This window comes from Oreochromis niloticus, linkage group LG9 (genome assembly GCF_001858045.2).
Source record: "Oreochromis niloticus isolate F11D_XX linkage group LG9, O_niloticus_UMD_NMBU, whole genome shotgun sequence".
Taxonomy (NCBI): domain Eukaryota; kingdom Metazoa; phylum Chordata; class Actinopteri; order Cichliformes; family Cichlidae; genus Oreochromis; species Oreochromis niloticus.
Window position 1 is genome coordinate 24,399,450 of NC_031974.2, and position 17,060 is coordinate 24,416,509.

General features: G+C 38.8%; 2 protein-coding genes across 4 annotated transcripts in view; both read left to right on the forward strand.

Annotated features, from left to right (window-relative positions):
* Window positions 1-1,742, forward strand: part of LOC100696571 (B-cell receptor CD22-like) — a 9,219-nt gene extending 7,477 nt beyond the window's left edge. Inside the window, exon 8 of one of the 2 annotated variants that reach the window (XM_019362831.2) lies at window positions 1-1,742. This exon is cut by the window's left edge and continues 90 nt beyond it. In XM_019362831.2, the coding sequence (XP_019218376.1) occupies window positions 1-144 (144 nt within the window). In that variant the 3' untranslated portion in view covers window positions 145-1,742. 2 annotated transcript variants of the gene reach the window in all.
* Window positions 1,743-3,997: 2,255 nt separating this feature from the next.
* On the forward strand, window positions 3,998-8,825 carry LOC100696043 (sialic acid-binding Ig-like lectin 7). Of its 2 annotated transcripts, XM_019363219.2 has the most exons (9): window positions 3,998-4,114; window positions 4,432-4,501; window positions 4,817-5,200; window positions 6,287-6,592; window positions 6,684-6,938; window positions 7,193-7,228; window positions 7,358-7,442; window positions 7,951-7,990; window positions 8,180-8,825. In XM_019363219.2, exons 2-9 carry the CDS (start codon window positions 4,459-4,461, stop codon window positions 8,399-8,401), a joined length of 1,371 nt encoding a protein of 456 aa, XP_019218764.1. In that variant the 5' UTR covers window positions 3,998-4,114; window positions 4,432-4,458; the 3' UTR covers window positions 8,402-8,825. The 2 variants fall into 2 exon arrangements, with proteins under 2 accessions (XP_019218764.1, XP_025766023.1); XM_025910238.1 differs by lacking the exon at window positions 7,193-7,228.
* Window positions 8,826-17,060: the final 8,235 nt, after the last annotated feature.

Here is a 17,060-nt window from a genome sequence, read left to right on the forward strand (position 1 = left end):
TCTTTAGACCCATTGCAGGAGAGCACACAGCAGCAGGATTTGGTGTATTCACAGGTCAAAGTGTGCAAGACTCAAAGCAGAGACAGGCCATCACAGACAGCTGATGGCCCAGAGTGTGTCTACGCTCAAGTGCAGAAGAAATGAGTGTGGAAGTGTCTTTGGTTGATTAAAACTACGTAGAGAAAGATGCTGTCTTCCAATTCATTACAAAGAACCCGATCAGGATGTTCATGTCTGATGAATATATAGTTGTAGAATAGCGCTTCCATAGAATGTTTCTTTTAAAAAGGTACTTTTGAAGTAAAGTTTGATTAGCTGTTTATCTCCAGTAAAATATTTATTATTATTTTTTATATTTTGTATATTTTTCTTGTGGAGAATATTTATCATAAGTTTATCACATATATTTTATTTTTAATGTTCCTAAAATGAAGGTGATGCACAGTTATTATGTATCAGATTTTCTCTTTAATGGCTTGGCATTCAAGTGAAACATCAAATCTACTTTTGTATTTATTGAGCCAAAATATTGTGTTCTTGGAGGAGAAGCAAAACTGCAAAATGTTGCATGAAATTAGCTTCTTACATTTATTAACCTGCCCAAATGAATTTATCATGTTTTACTCTGAAGTTTTACTTATAACGCACACTAAATATCAGATTCATTGGTGCATTTCTGTAGATGTTCTTTACACCCTCACTATTCCTAATACACAGTTCATTTAAAAAATGGGGATGTGCAAGTTTACTTTATTAGGTACACATTGCTAGTATTGGGCTGGCCTCCCTTTTGCCAGTCTTAATTCTTTGTGGCAGAGATTTAACACAGTGTTGGAAACATTTTCCTTCATTTTACAACATTTTGCATCACAGCTGCTGCAGATTTGTCAGCTTCGCATCCATGATGTGAATCTCGTTCAACTAAATCCCAAAGGGGCTCTATTGGATTGAGATCTGGTGACTGTGGAGGGCATTTGAGTAAAACTCATTCTCATATTAAAAAAACACAATCTGAGATAATCTGAATATTGTGACATTGTGGCTTAGTCTGCTGAATATCCATTACACCACAATCAACCTGACCTGTTATTAGCAAGGATCACTCCATTCTTTCACGATGATCTTCATGTTGTGCTGTCAGAGATGCTCTTCTGTGAGTAGTTGTTTGCATAACTTTCAGCTTTCTGTAAGCTTGAAGTAGTCGACCAATTCTCCTCCAATGTCTGGCATCATCAACATGTTTTTCCCCCCAGAGCACTAACACTCACTGGATGTTTTCTCTTCTTTCGACCATTCTTTTGGAGAACCTTAGAGATGTCTGTGTGGGAAAATCCCAGTAGATCAGAAGTTTTGAAATACTTGGAGCAGACATTCAAAGTCACTTAAACCACCTTTCTATCTATTTCTGATGTCTCCATGCGTGAATGCTGCTACACAGCTGGATGATTAGATATTTATGTTAACGAGTGAGTGTAAATGGCAATACATGGGTTTGTTTGTTAGTGAAAGTGAAACACAGTCAGTGAGCCGATGCAAATGTTCTGGTGTATGGCTTAACTAGCCAGTACACCTGCAATATCATGATATTTCTGTATGTGACATCCGTTCCCTAAACTTAATTTCAGGTACTGGATGTTAACATGCTGCCATTAGGCATACTCAACTAAGGTACTGCAATTGTAATGTTACAGTTTCATAAACAGAGGTGTGTTTTGTGCCTTCATTTAAACTTTCACAATTTTCATGATTGTTACAGTTTCCTTATTGATCTCGTCTTTTATAGTCTGCTTTGACCTCTGGTGTGCCTTAACACCAAACAGACGGAAAACAGTTGGTAAGCAGGTTAACAGGTCTGTGTGCTTCATTCTTGTAGACGATTTGTCACATAGTAATCAAGAAGATGCGACAAATAATGATAAAAGTGAAGAGAGGAAATGAGAAAAAGTGAAAGATGATGAGACCACAGACTATGTTAGAAATGTGTTAGATGACGACAACAAGAGCAGCAAGGCACATATATCCTTAAAGGTCCAAGTAAAAATCATTTAACTTTAAAGTAGAAGACTGCTGTCCTGCATAAATGTTTAAGAGATTTTGTGAATCACAGTGCCACCATCTGTCACGTGGTGTGACTACTTCATATTATTCCTTTACCTTGTTGCCTTGGAAACACTTTGCCCGCAAGTACTTGGAAAATTATATTTTAAATGTTATCAGAATCACATTTTAAGTCTGATATAATTTAGTTTAAGTTGAATAACTGATACTTGGTCAGAAGTGGAGTGACTATATTATATTTTCTGGACTGGCGAATACACTAAACCAATGAACTGAATATGACACACACCAGACAGGAGACTATCAAAGTAAAACAGGAAGCACTGAGACGCAGACTAATTCACACAACATGACACGGGAGCTGAGACGAAAGAACACTCAACATGGGAACAGAAAAGGGAAACAAGACATAAGGACACACGGCCACATAAAAACAAACGCACAGAGAGGGACACAGAGGACAGAGACACAAGGGGAACCTAATGGACGAGGAACCAAACAGAGAACAGAAGAACCTCAAAACAGACAAAACTAAAGACTACTAATGAGCCGAAGACATCAACCATAATACAAAAATGACACCAAAACACACGAAACTCAAAACACTGGGTCAAATGACCCAGATACATGACAATTCCTTTATAAACTTATGAACTGTATAAATTACATAACGTTAATATTGATATTTTCAATGTTTTCTGATGTTTTACAAAAAGTGGATCATTACTTATGAGACGGTATAATAAAGTCAAGATAAGTTACACCTTTTGTTTGGAAAAGTTCATAGTGTAAGTCACCTGTCTGTCACGGGTAGGGAGAGGACTCAAAGTTCAATACAACAGTTAATTTACACAACACCAAGTGCACAATATATACATGTGGGGGGAAAGATCCAGGGGTCCAGTGAGGGAAGGGAAAGGTCCTCCCACACACTTGTGCTCCACCGCATAAATCCACACACCAACGCGCTCATAATCCAAAGCAGGAAAGTGGGCAGCAGGTCCAGGGAGACTGTTCACAAAGACAGATAAATCTCAAAAGTAAACTCACTCATGAAATATCACAAAAGCTAGAAACTAACACTAACGTGTCTCAAACAATCATCGAGGGATGACAGGATCCGAGCCCCAGCCTTAAATAGCCATGGAGTAAACAGCTGAGGAATTAGAGCCAGGTGCGTGGGCCAAAGGCAGGAGCCTGCAGTGAGCCCCGCCCAGGCAGAGTGACAAGGGGGAGAGAAAACAACCATAACAAATGTAGCCTCGCGGGGCCAGCCGGGCAGACACAGGGACCATGACGCTGTCGAGCTCTAACGATATGAAGGAAACTCATTATGAACACAGAATAACCGCAGCATGTGGAGACATGAGATTTGAAATGTGAGTGGATTTCAAACTGTGCAGACTGATGCACATAACAAACATTTTTATTAAATGTGGAAATTGAACATTTCTTACTGGCTACCCTAATTACTACAGTTTACTGCTAATGGCTTAATTATTTACTTAAAAAAATCAGATGATGCTTGAGTAGTATGGCTCAAGAAATGAAGGAGCTGAACAGAGACCCCTTATGTGTATGTCCCCACTGACTTGAGGCCCCAGTGGTGTTAAATGGGGTCTCTGTCCATGTGTTCTGCTGCTGTTGGGGTGAAGAACTGGTTTTCTGCCTGTATAAAGCTGTGTGTCATCTGCAGGAGGAAAAGACAGCACAGGTGGTTTTGATATTGTTGCAAATGAATAATCACCAATTTAGTATTGATGATTCAGTAGTGATTAGTATCTGAGGTTTTTTAGAGGGAAAAAGTCAGACTGATGATGAAGAAGTCTCTGACCTTACAAAGCCAAATATGACACTTGGCATTACAGCCAGCAATATCTCACTTCCTCTTTCAGCAGGTTAGAAGCAGGAAGGCCAAACAGTGTATCTTGTGGTTTAGTCAGTGGATATCTCAGTGCTTGCTTCTCTCTGATATGATAATCACTAGTTTACAGGGTTTATTGTAATTTTGCTTCATTTCACACTAAAACTGTGAGACTAAACTGGGACTTGTTTGGTAAGGAAATATTTGATGCTTTTATTTAATGAAACTAAAGCTTTCATTTTGTGGTTCTTCTTTTAGTGCACTGACAGATACATTTATGTCATTTTCTTTCCTGGTGATTTAGTTTAACTCACAAAAACTAACTCTGTAGTATTGTTACTGTTTTCATATTTCACATGTCAGATGTTGTTAATAATGGTTCCTTATGATGACAGCTCGTATTGCACAGAGGAAGTCTGGATTATGAATTTGTTTCAAAGAATAATGAATAATCTTTTCAAAATCCATAATTCAAGTGATTAAATATCTGATGTGTGTTTGTAATTCAGGGTTTCAACAAGTTCCTGTGTGTGAACATGGTGACAGTCGGCATGTTGCTGATTGTCCTCTTTGTTCCAGGTGAGCTGTTTGTCCAGTCATTCACAGACATGGAGTCATTTTACAATCTGAACTTTAACAAACAAAATCTGAAAGACCAGTGAGGATAGAGTCAACAGTTTACTAATCACGACACTGTATTTACAGCTGCTTTGGTCAACTGTTCAAAAGAAGCAGCACTCTCCATAACAGCAGTTCAAAAATATTTTCTCAATAACTAAACGTAGAGAATACTTTGATCAAAGATAAGAGTTTTGTTTGAAAGTAGAAAAAAAATTTCATTAATTTGTTTAATATTAATATGTGAATGGATTAATCGTTACATTGTATTTACAGCTGCTTTGGCTGGTTGTACTAATGAAACAGCACTCTTCATAACTGCACCAAAGAAGCTGGAAGCACTGAGTGGATCTTGTTTGTTAATCCCATGTAGCTTCAGACCCAAAGAAGAACAGAAATTTAACAGCACAAGAAAAATCTTTGGAGTGTGGATTAAAAATGATTCTAGATTTGGCAAAAATCCAAACAATGTGATCTTCAACAATAGTGGAGCAGTTAGCATCTATCCAATGAGTATTACTGGGAACCTGAGTCAGAAAGACTGCACCACTCTGTTTTCTGATTTAACCACAAACTACACAGACACATACTTCTTCAGAGTAGAGAGAGAAACATTCAAGGCGACAGCTGCTTGTGATCCTCTTCAAATAACAGTCAGAGGTGAGTTATTTTTTTAAGTGTTTAATGTTTAATAACAAAATGACAATAACCCGCATTCAAATAGTTGCTCTCTTTTCTTTGCATACAATATCTCTTGGAGCTAAAATTAGCAATGTAGGATCAGTGATTGTCCTGACTTACAGATTATTCATGTGTTGCATAAAAGTCTTTCCAAAAAAGTCAGGCTGTAAAATGTAAATAAATGAATGGATGTAGTTTTCACTAATTTCAAAAACAGGTTTGGTCAGTTTAAGTCAGTTTTAATCTCGGTCTCACTTCATCTTAAATAAGTTCACAGGAATGGACTTTTCTGTGTCCAGCTCTACTGATGTTTGACAGAACTGTCCATGTTCACTGCAGTTTAACCTGAAGGCATGAAGATCATGCTTATTCAACTATGATTTTAGGATTTTTAAGGTGTGTTCTCCATTCCCTTCACATATTTACTGCTTCACTCCTTTTAGGTCCATGCATGTTTATTATTAAACTTGTTATTTGTTAGATATGAAAAGATGACAAAACAAATTGTGGTCTGCAGTGCCACTGCAGGGGAGGCAGACGCATCTGAGAGGCATCCTCAATCACACCTCGGCGGCTTTAAAATCTGTGTTGGTTTCCTGAGAGTGGTTTTTGGTGATGTGTGCGGCTGGCAGCTGTAGAGCTGCAGCCGACTGTGTACAGCACCCGTGTGTGCAAATAAAGTAAACACTAAAAAGCATAAACATGTGGACGAGTCTACTGTGTGATTGTTACACAAATATCTTAATGAGGTAATCTGAAATCAAAATCAAGTAAAAAAATGTTAATAATGAAAATTATTCCAACTGAATAAAGTAAATTACAAATGATAATATATATCAAATAAAATATTTCAAAATTAATATCACGCTGCAACAGCAAACATGTGACAACAGAGTGATTCATAATAACAAATGTAGTGTGCAGTACATTGCAGTATACTGGATTAGTGTGTGCTAAATGTAGAGTTTAAATAAATAACAGAACAAATGATTTTACATTAGACAGATATAGTGTAGTATACTCTGTATTTATTTTTATGTATTTGGAACATCTTTGAAACCACAGATTCTCCTTGGAGGCCCAATATTACAATCCCAGGTGATCTGAAGGAGAAGGAGTCTGTCACTATAACCTGCTCAGCTCTCACTCCCTGTCCACACTCCCCTCCTCAACTCACCTGGAATCTCACACAAGACTCTCATAACAAAATAGAGGAAAACACAGATGGAAACTTTACAACTAAAATCCAGCAGACCATCACTCTGTCAGACACACATGATGGAAAGAAGATCAGCTGCTCTGCCAGATATCCTGTGAACCAAGGAAAAGACATCAAGACAGCAGAGACAGAAGAGACTCTCAGTGTTTCATGTAAGACAATCAGAGTTTGTTGTTGAACTGAATCCTATAGGACAACATGATTTATGGGATATGTCTTTCCTTTCTTTTTTTTTTTCTCCAGATGCTCCTAAAGACACCTCAGCATCCATCAGTCCATCAGGTTTGGTGTCAGCAGGCAGCTGGGTGAAGCTGACCTGCTCCAGCAGAGCCAAACCTCCAGTCAGCAGCTTCACCTGGTTCAAGAAGAGCAGAGATGGAGCTGTGAAAGTATCTGAAGGAGAGATTTACAGCTTCAATGTAACAGATGGAGGAGTTTATTACTGTGTGGCCACTAATAATCTGGGTAATCAGACATCAGCAGAGATGAATCTAACAGGTAAACGCAGACAGCAGCACAAGAATCAACTATGTTAATAAAATCTATGCAGAATTATGATTTACAGGTTTGGATTTAACAAAGAAAGTTTGGTGAGAATAAACATATCCACAGAAATAAGAGCATTGCAAACAGGTTGTAAGAGCTTAATGGCGTCCTTCTAAAATTCCAGTGCAAACAGAGAAAGTAGAAATAAAGTGCTAATAATACATTATTGCCCACTATCTTCTGCATTTTGATTTTTTTGAAATCAGGAATTGATCTGACAGTGAAACCAACTTTGATTAATGGTAAGTATATTCAAACAGATACAGCACCTTGAACCTCATAGGTGAGCTTTAGATAAGCCTCAACACAGTGACAAACACAACATATTTAATAAAATGTTTTTTTCACTTGTAACTTTTTTATATCTGTAGTAACAGAACAGCCTTCATCATGGTGGGCTGCTGTAGGTGGGATCAGCGGGATCATCATACTCATCTGTATGGTTTTTGTGTTTTGGTAAGACTCACATTAATGTGAAAATATTTAATTTCTTCTCAGTTTTCTTAATTTCGTGTGTTCCCCAGATGTGTAGATATTTTCAGAATCAGCCTCTGTTCTTTGTCACATCTTCGTCGACTATTTTTACATGTTGCATGTTTTGTGTTCAAGTTCCCTCGTCTAGTTTCTAGTTTTAGTTCCTGGTCTTAGCCATGCTGCATTATAGTTTTGTATTTTGTTCTCAGGTATATGAATTCCAGCAATAAAGCTGTTGTTCAGTTCACTTCATTCTCTGAAATCCTGCACTTGGGTCCGTCTCCCTGCTTCCACACAGCTGCCACATGACAAGATGTTATGTTAATTCATTCTTCCTGAGTGTCTAAAAAATTATAAGTTATGTAATTAATTCCACACTTGTCAAATCAACATAACTAAACTTGTAGAAAATGTTTCAGGCAGATTGCTTTGGAGATTTTTTCTTATTATTACTTCTGAAAATTTAAGAGAGCTTTTATATTTTTTATAGGAAACAAAAATCAGCACGTCGACCTTCACATCAGACATGGGTAGGAAAACTAACTTTTGTTGGTAATATGATTGTAGTTATTGGAACTGCACTTGAAAATAGACAAAGGCTTGCTGTGGCTGTTTTCAAAAGCATATTTGTTTCTCAGTGTCGTCTCATTATATCATCAGCAATTTTTCAAGAAACAGTTCTTCATTACATTTCAAGTTTGGTGTATTTGATTTCACAGAGTCTGTCTCTTCAAGAAGCAGCCAGAACAGCAGAAAATGAAGACATCCATTATGGAGAGATTGACTTCTCCAAGCAGAGACCTTCATTAGACCCAGTGCAGGAGAGCACACAGCAGCAGGATTTGGTGTATTCACAGGTCAAAGTACGCAAGACTCCAAACAGCTTAACACAGACATGTGATGGCCCAGAGTGTATCTACGCTCAAGTGCAGAAGAAATGAGTGAAACCAAAACATGACAAAGAAAACGGAGGACTGTTTTCTCTTTTTCTGAATATATCAAATATGAGAAGACTGTAATTTTCATCACTTCATTGTTTTTTTTAGCAGACACATAAATGATCTCTTTTAATGACACATCAATGTTCAACAGGAGAAATGTGACGTTCATGGGCATTGTTAACTGTATTATTGTAACTGTTCTAAAGATGGTCTCATTTTACTCAAACTTTTATTTAATCATTTTTCTTTTACTGCACTATGGAGATCTTATTCACCAGTGTTTAGATTTTGAGTTTTACTGTTTTAGTTTCATTCAGAAAAACCTGAACACCGTTCTGTTATCATAGTTTTTATATGTCAGCGTTTTGAAAATTCACAGATGTTAATTACTTGTGTTAAAATAAATACAACTGTGCTTGCAAAGGCCAAGTTTTTATTGTGAATTAAAAACAACCAATGATCTGTAATAAATGAATAGACCCAGATTAATGCCAGGTCGACTGTAAATATGTAAAGACTGGATATTAAGTATGAAGGGTGCCAAATGTATTAAATAAATGCAATAAACTGTCGAGAACGAATTAAAATGAAAAAAAAGGAGAAAATATTACTTAATGAAATAAGTAAATACTTCGTCAATTATTATTTCCAATTAAAATTCATTAATGACACAATAAATTATTGTTTTAGTTATTTCCAATCGAAGAGATATGAAGTGCTGGAGGAGTGGACTTTGGGCAGTAGGGTATCCCAGAACGTTTTTCAAATCAAAAGTGTTAATGGTGGAAGAGGGGCCCCAAGTTTTGAAATACTGTGTCACTAAATACACTAATATTGTTTTTTGCTGAGATTGTAGTGGTGTACGCTTAAAATATCTGATCAATTTGTTACAATAGAGCCTATTTTCAATAGTGCTTTGATATTTTTGGAGATGTCTGTTACTCCTGGGCTAACAGCCAGCTCACCTTATCAGCTGTCATCTGACCTGGTTGTCAGAGCTCATGATAACGCCAACAACACCTGGTTCCCAGCCCACAGCTTTTTTCTCAATATGCACGCTTGTGTATCCTGCTCTATTGTGGGCTCCTGAAATGCCATCAGCCACAGATTAAGTGCTGTTCAGAGTAAGAATCAACTGTGTTGAAAACGCCTGGATGTGTTCCCTCTCTGCCCATTCCATCCATAATGGATTTTGCATCAGGATAATGGTGTCATGGTCCTGGGCCTGTGACCCAGCATTTATGTGTTTTCAGGGTTAATTTATATTCTGTGATTTAGTGTCCATCATGGTTCTGGTTCTCTTAGTTTACTGTTATGTTTTGTTATATTTATAGTTTCCAGTCTTTAATTTTCTGTTACTGTACCTTCCCTGTGTTCCACGTTTCTCGTTAAGTTAAACTTGTCTCCATGATCCATGTTTCTTTTCTGTCTCCTAAGTCTGTTGTGTCTCCATGTCTGTATCTCCCCTGGTCACAGTGTCAAGCTCGCGTGCTTCCTGTTTTGTTTCATTTTTTGACAGTCTCTCATCCTGTGTTCGTTGTGTTCAGTGTTGCTTCTCCTCTCCTGTTATGTCTAATTAGTTCCTTCAGTGTTTCCCAACCATCTCCACTTCCCTGATCTACACTGGGTATTTATAGTGTGAGTTTCCCTTTGTACCTTGTTGATTCATCTGTTTATCTTCTGTCATGTTTCATGTTTCAGGTCTCAGGTTTTCAAGTTTCATGTTTCAGATCTTCACATTCCATGTACTTAGTGTTTAGTTGTTTTCACAGTTTAGGTTTTGTTAGTTTAGTCTTTGTCTTCCCTATGCTTTTTTTTGTATTTCATACAGCCATAAATAAAGACTCGCTTTTAGTTAAAGTTGCGTTCCTTCTCCAGTGTCTGCATTTGGATCCACTCTCTCCACTCCACATGGTCTACCAGCACAGACCTGACAAAGTGTTTAGTTTTTAAACTTTTAGTCAATTCACCACTAAAACCCCTCATTAAATGTCCTGACAGGAAGATGGAGTGCCTTAATGTGATGTTTGTTGAACTTTCTTTAACTTCAATTTAAAAAAAAAAAAAAAAAATCACTCTTTTTTTCTTTGTTTAAAGAACCAAATTTATAATGAGGTAGAAGAAAAATATCGTTTTTTTGTTCTCATAAAAGTCAACATACTCCCAAACTATTTATGGCAGGAATCATTATGGGAGTATTTTACATGTATTCATTGGTCACTGCTTGTTGAACAAAAAACACACAAATCAGATTAATCAATTAATCTGATTTGTGTGTTTTTTCAATCAATCTGATTTTATTCTTGTAGACTTCCAACATTTATAAAAGAGAGCTGGTGTTTAAAACATAATTGAATAAGTATTTAAAAGACAAATAATTGAATCATTTCTGGCTGCATGTTAACAGTATTAACATGTTGGTTTAGACGACTCTGCTCCTTGTGAAAATTCTAAACCCAAGCAAATTAGATCCTGTGTTTAACCTCTGCTGAGAGATGAAGGTCAGAGGATGTCTTGCAAACTTTGTGCAGGGATTTTGGCTTTTTTGGTGGTAACATGAGTTCTGACCATCCGGTCAGCTGACAGTTAGAGAGGCAACGTGGCTGTTAGTCCAGTGGGAGTGGATGGAAAACATTGTAGCAGTTTTGTAAATAGGCTCTATCTTGACAGCTAATCTGTCATCGGCCTTGACAGATTTGTGTGTGACTGTGTCTCCAAACCATCATTATACATGACTTTAAATAAAAGAGAGGGTATTAATGGTTGAACACAGAACCACAGTTTATATGTGATTGTGCTGAGTAAGTGAATTATCCTTAATACTGATTTAAATGTTATCAGTGTGTTTAAGTTGAACTCATTGTTACGTTCCCCTAAAAGGGTCCAGGCGGTGAGGGGGAAGTAACAAAATGTGTCCGGGTTAGAAAAAGGCAAAATGGTTAAATTAAAGAGTTTTATTAAAGTTTCTATTAATAACTCAACTTAAAGAGACGAGCAAGCCGCTATCACCATTTAAAGAAACAAAACAAAACTCAAGCGTCGGTCAGTAAACCTAAAAGTAAGTCAAAAAGAGATTAGTAACCAAACACACTCCTCTCCACCGAGCAGGAGCAAGCAATCACAAAATACAGCTCACTAGCTGCAACTACCCAAAACTAACACACCTCACTAGCTGTAACCACTCATATGGCACTCTGACACCAGAGCTCACATTTCTCTGCCCTTAAATACCTTTAATTGCTGATGTGAGGCAGCTGTATAAAAGAGAAAGGTGGCACCTCAGGCAGAAGAGATTGTAGGACACGCCCACACAGGCAACTTCAGGAGGAGGCCCTGCTAGGGCCGTAACACCCCCTCCCATAAATACAAACCTGTGGTTTGTCAAATGGTTCTACCCGTTACGATAACCAAAACAATTAATCACTCACAGGATGTAACACTCATATGACAAATAAGAAAATCTAATTTAATAATAATTAGATTAAATAATGCCTCACAGTGAAGAGTCTGACCTTGGTGTGTGTGAGTGTGCGTGTTGTTGCCATTAGGGTTGGTATGCCACTTGCAAAGGGAGTGAGTGGAGTCAGGTGGGTCTGTCAGTCATTAGGGCTGTGACTGTCCTGGGGCCTCAGTGGTGTTAAGTGATATGTTGAGCTGATACTGAGGTGAGGATCTGTTTTCCTGCCTGTTTGGACTATTGTGTATAAAGCCATGTGTCATCTGCAGGAGGCAAAGACAGCACTGGTGGTATTCATATTATTGCAAATGAGTATCTGCAAATGAGTATTGATTAGTATTTGGATACTGATTTTTATAGCAACCTTAGCAGCTTGTAATAGATTACTACTGATATAATTTATTTCAAATATATTCTCTAGGTAAAGCTTTAAGACTTTGAAGCAGTAAAGTTAAAAAAATCTTTGAGGTTTTGCATGCGAGTTTAGACTTCTAAGACTAACATCTCACTTCCTCTTTCAGCAGGTTATAAGGAGGAAAGACACAAATGAGTGTATCATGTGGTTTAGTCAGTGGGTACCTCAGTGCTTACTTCTTTATGATATGAGGACCACTATAAAAATCAATTATTTAATAATGTTAAATTATTGTTAAATTCTGTTGCAGAATTGTGATTAACATGTTTAAAGGGTTAATGAAGAAATTTGGTTAGAATAAATGAAGACATACAGTGGCTTGCATAAGTACTCGGCCCCCTTGAACTTTTCCACATTTTGTCACATTACAGCCACAAACATGAATCAATGTTATTGGAATTCCACGTGAAAGACCAATACAAAGTGGTGTACACGTGAGAAGTGGAACAAAAATCATACATGATTCCAAACATTTTTTACAAATAAATAATTGAAAAGTGGGGTGTGCGTAATTATTCAGCCCCCTTTGGTCTGAGTGCAGTCAGTTGCCCATAGACATTGCCTGATGAGTGCTAATGACTAAATAGAGTGCACCTGTCTGTAATCTAATGTCAGTACAAATACAGCTGCTCTGTGACGGCCTCAGAGGTTGTCTAAGAGAATATTGGGAGCAACAACACCATGAAGTCCAAAGAACACACCAGACAGGTGACGGATAAAGTTACTGAGAAATTTAAAGCAGGCTTAGGCTACAAAAAGATTTCCCAAGCCTTGAACATCCCACGGAGCACTGTTCAAGCGATCATTCAGAAATGGAAGGAGTATGGCACAACTGTAAACCTACAAAGACAAGTCCGTCCACCTAAGTCCGACCACTTGCTTTGGCTCTCGGAGGAGGCGGACGCACTTTTTCTCCTCCCCCTTATCTTCCCTGCTTAGTTCTTATGTCCTTGTCTAGTCTCGTGGTTTTTTTGTATTACTTTCCCTGGAACACTCTCTCACAGTCTGTGTCTAAAACCTAAAAGAGAATTATGGATTTGATCAACTGGTCTCTGAATGCTATTGACACCCTTTTCTCAACGAGAAGTCTGGGCTCGGGAGAGCCCGAGTGCCCTGGAGGGACTTTCCCTGCCGGATACACGATGGACGGGTGGCAGAAATGGAGGATCGTGTGCCCGCGGGACTGTCGATCGAGGACGCTGAAGATATCTACCTATTCGGAACCATGATAACAGGGTTCTTGCTGATCGGAGCTGGCCTGGCCCTGGCTTATCGGAGAATTAAGAAAGCGGAACCGGCTGTTCAAACCCCCACAAGGCTGCCCGCTGGGATTGAATCGATGGGATGAGGTGCGACTTCTCAGAAAGGGCTCATGGAAGGCACCATGGTTAAGAGCTTGGAGGCTCTAGCGGCTGCAGTGAATACTCAGAATAACATCTCTGAGCGGATTGGGATACATCAGGGAAGAATCCGCTCAGAACAACACCTATGGGCGGAAGCTGGAATACATCACGGATCAGTTGGCTGCGGTCGTGAGGTCTCAGAATCTGCTCTGTGAACAAAAGAGTGACAAGATCACGGAATCGACGGCTAATAACATCATGGAGAAACTCGCAGCTATCCAACGGGAGATTGAGAGACCACTGTCGGAGTGTTAAAAACAGCTTGAAATTCTCATGAGTTGTTTGCAAAAAGAAAAATCACCATCATAATGCGGCTACCCCTTCGGTGCCAGCTGTGGGCTCAAGGCTGGAGCTGAACAAAAACTCCCTGAAAACGACTGTGTTGAGTCTGTTCCTTCCCATTCCATACAAGGCCACCTGGGTTGGCTGGAAGACTGTTTACTCAGCCTGGCAGGGCGAAGGACACTGTTTCAGCTGAACTATGGACACGCACACACATACATATACTGATACTGATAAGCACTCACTGACGCATCACCCTCCCTTCCCAATGCCACCTCCAAAGCTTACCTCCCCTCTGATGTGGACATCGGGTCAGTTGGAGACGCAGTCGAAGATTGCAGCGGTCCCAGATCAGATGTACACACTGAAACACTTTCCCATGTTGCTTGTCTGTGTTTATTGTGTTATGGTGTGTTGATATCTGTGCATTCCTGTATTATCCTTTTGTGTTACATATTTCGATGTTTTTTTCCTCGCTACCTGGCCTGACCTGTCTCCCCAATGTGATGTTTGTATTGTATGTACGGTCGGCAAGGTCTGCAATCTCGGTTGTGGGCAAAAGACTTGCAACTGACAAATAAAGGCTATCTCATCTCATCTCATCTCTAAACTCACAGGCCGAACAAGGAGAGCGCTGATCAGAAATGCAGCCAAGAGGCCCATGGTGACTCTGGACGAGCTGCAGAGATCTACAGCTCAGGTGGGGGAATCTGTCCATAGGACAACTATTAATCGTGCACTGCACAAAGTTGGCCTTTATGGAAGAGTGGCAAGAAGAAAGCCATTGTTAACAGAAAACCATAAGAAGTCCCGTTTGCAGTTTTCCACAAGCCATGTGGGGGACACAGCAAACATGTGGAAGAAGGTGCTCTGGTCAGATGAGACCAAAATGGAAGTTTTTGGCCAAAATGCAAAACGCTATGTGTGGCAGAAAACTAACACTGCACATCACTCTGAACACACCATCCCCACTGTCACATATGGTGGTGGCAGCATCATGCTCTGGGGGTGCTTCTCTTCAGCAGGGACAGGGAAGCTGGTCAGAGTTGATGGGAAGATGGATGGAGCCAAATACAGGGCAATGTTGGAAGAAAACCTCTTGGAGTCTGCAAAAGACTTGAGACTGGGGCGGAGGTTCACCTTCCAGCAGGACAACGACCCTAAACATAAAGCCAGGGCAACGATGGAATGGTTTAAAACAAAACCTATCCATGTGTTAGAATGGCCCAGTCAAAGTCCAGATCTAAATCCAATCGAGAATCTGTGGCAAGATCTGAAAACTGCTGTTCACAAACGCTGTCCATCTAATCTGACTGAGCTGGAGCTGTTTTGCAAAGAAGAATGGGCAAGGATTTCAGTCTGTAGATTTGTAAAGCTGGTAGAGACATACCCTAAAAGACTGGCAGCTGTAATTGCAGCAAAAGGTGGTTCTACAAAGTATTGACTCAGGGGGCTGAATAATTACGCACATCCCACTTTTCAGTTATTTATTTGTAAAAAATGTTTGGAATCATGTATGATTTTCGTTCCACTTCTCACGTGTACACCACTTTGTATTGGTCTTTGACGTGGAATTCCAATAAAATTGATTCATGTTTGTGGCTGTAATGTGACAAAATGTGGAAAAGTTCAAGGGGGCCGAATACTTTTGCAAGCCACTTTACATATTTACAGAAATAAAAGCGCTCTCAACAGGGTGTAAAAGCTTAATGTCACCCTCATATAATTGGAGTGCAAACAGTAAGAGAAAGTAGAAATAAGGTGGTCATAATACATTAGGATAAATTGCTTGTTAGTTGAGGTAGCAATGCCCTACAGCATAGACTGGTTCATCTTCTACTGTACTGAATATCACGCTGTACTAAGTGAGACATGAAAGTAGTGACCGAGATCATTAAGTTAATAGGAAAGCTTTCACTGTCTTAACATTTGATTGAGTGTAAGTAGATTAAACCATGAGCAGCAACTTGAACAATTGAAGTTATCTTCATGTAAACCTGAACACTCAGTGACAAACATGATATTTACCAAAGTGCATTTGTCACTAACCTTTTTATATCTGCAGGAACAGATCAGCCTTTATCATGGGGGGCTGCTGTAGGAGGGATCACTGGGATCATCGTACTCATCTGTTTGGTTTTTGTGTTTTGGTAAAACTCTCAGATTAATGTCCAGTCCAGATTTATTCCATCCATGCAATATCGAATTTTGTCTCACTTTTCTTCATTTTGTTTGATTGTCCATCATTTTCTAACTTATTCAATATTAGTATTTGTTCTTTACAGCTTGCTTGAAACTGTTGATTGTTTCATTTTGACTGAACGTTTCATACAACAAGTGGAAGTCTTGAGATGTATTTTTTAAGTTTATGGCTTCAGTATTTCAGTTTTTGTATTACTGGGAAACCAAAGCTAAACCTACAGATGTCAGGTTGTAACATAAGATGCTCAAATTATGGAGGAAACATTTACATGAATAACATTTACCATTTAAAAGCAAAACATATGAAAGCATTCATGTCTGCCCACCATAATGACAGTTTTCTTTTTCTCTATATACATCAAAGATGAGTAGATCATGTAATTTCCATCACTTTACTGGTTTTTCTGGCAAAAACATTGATCAATTGGCACATCAGTGTAAGAAAGGAGGAATGTGACGTTCATACTGGGAGTTATTAAATATATTGTGTAAGGTTGAGTTTATCATTTTAGACTGTGAAGGACAGCAGCAGGATGTGATGCATTCACAGGTCAAAAGGTGTAAGGCTAAAAAAACAATACAGGCGGTCAACGGCTCAGTGCAGGAGAAATGAGTGTGAAAGTGTCTTTGGTTGAACAAATGTTGTTAGAATAGCATTTCTCATGTAAAGTATCACAGGGGAACTGATCAACATGTTCAGGATGTTCATGTCTGATTTATATATAGTTTGGTATCGGCACTGAGACAGGCTTCCACACAACTCTCAAAAAGCCATTGAAGTGAAGTCACATTCATTTCATTTCCAGTTTTCTTATGGAACTTGTTGCATGTTTATAATTCTGCTGAAATGAAGATGAAGCACACTTATTATTCTTAATAAGAACCTTGGCCTGCAACTCA

Bases quoted from the DNA above. Each gene is read 5' to 3' on its own strand.
- LOC100696043 (XM_019363219.2), top strand. From the start codon at position 4,459: ATGGTGACAGTCGGCATGTTGCTGATTGTCCTCTTTGTTCCAG. The intron at 7,229-7,357 runs GTAAGTATATTC...TTATATCTGTAG, and splicing joins GAAACCAACTTTGATTAATG to TAACAGAACAGCCTTCATCA. The intron at 7,991-8,179 runs GTAGGAAAACTA...TTGATTTCACAG, and splicing joins GACCTTCACATCAGACATGG to AGTCTGTCTCTTCAAGAAGC.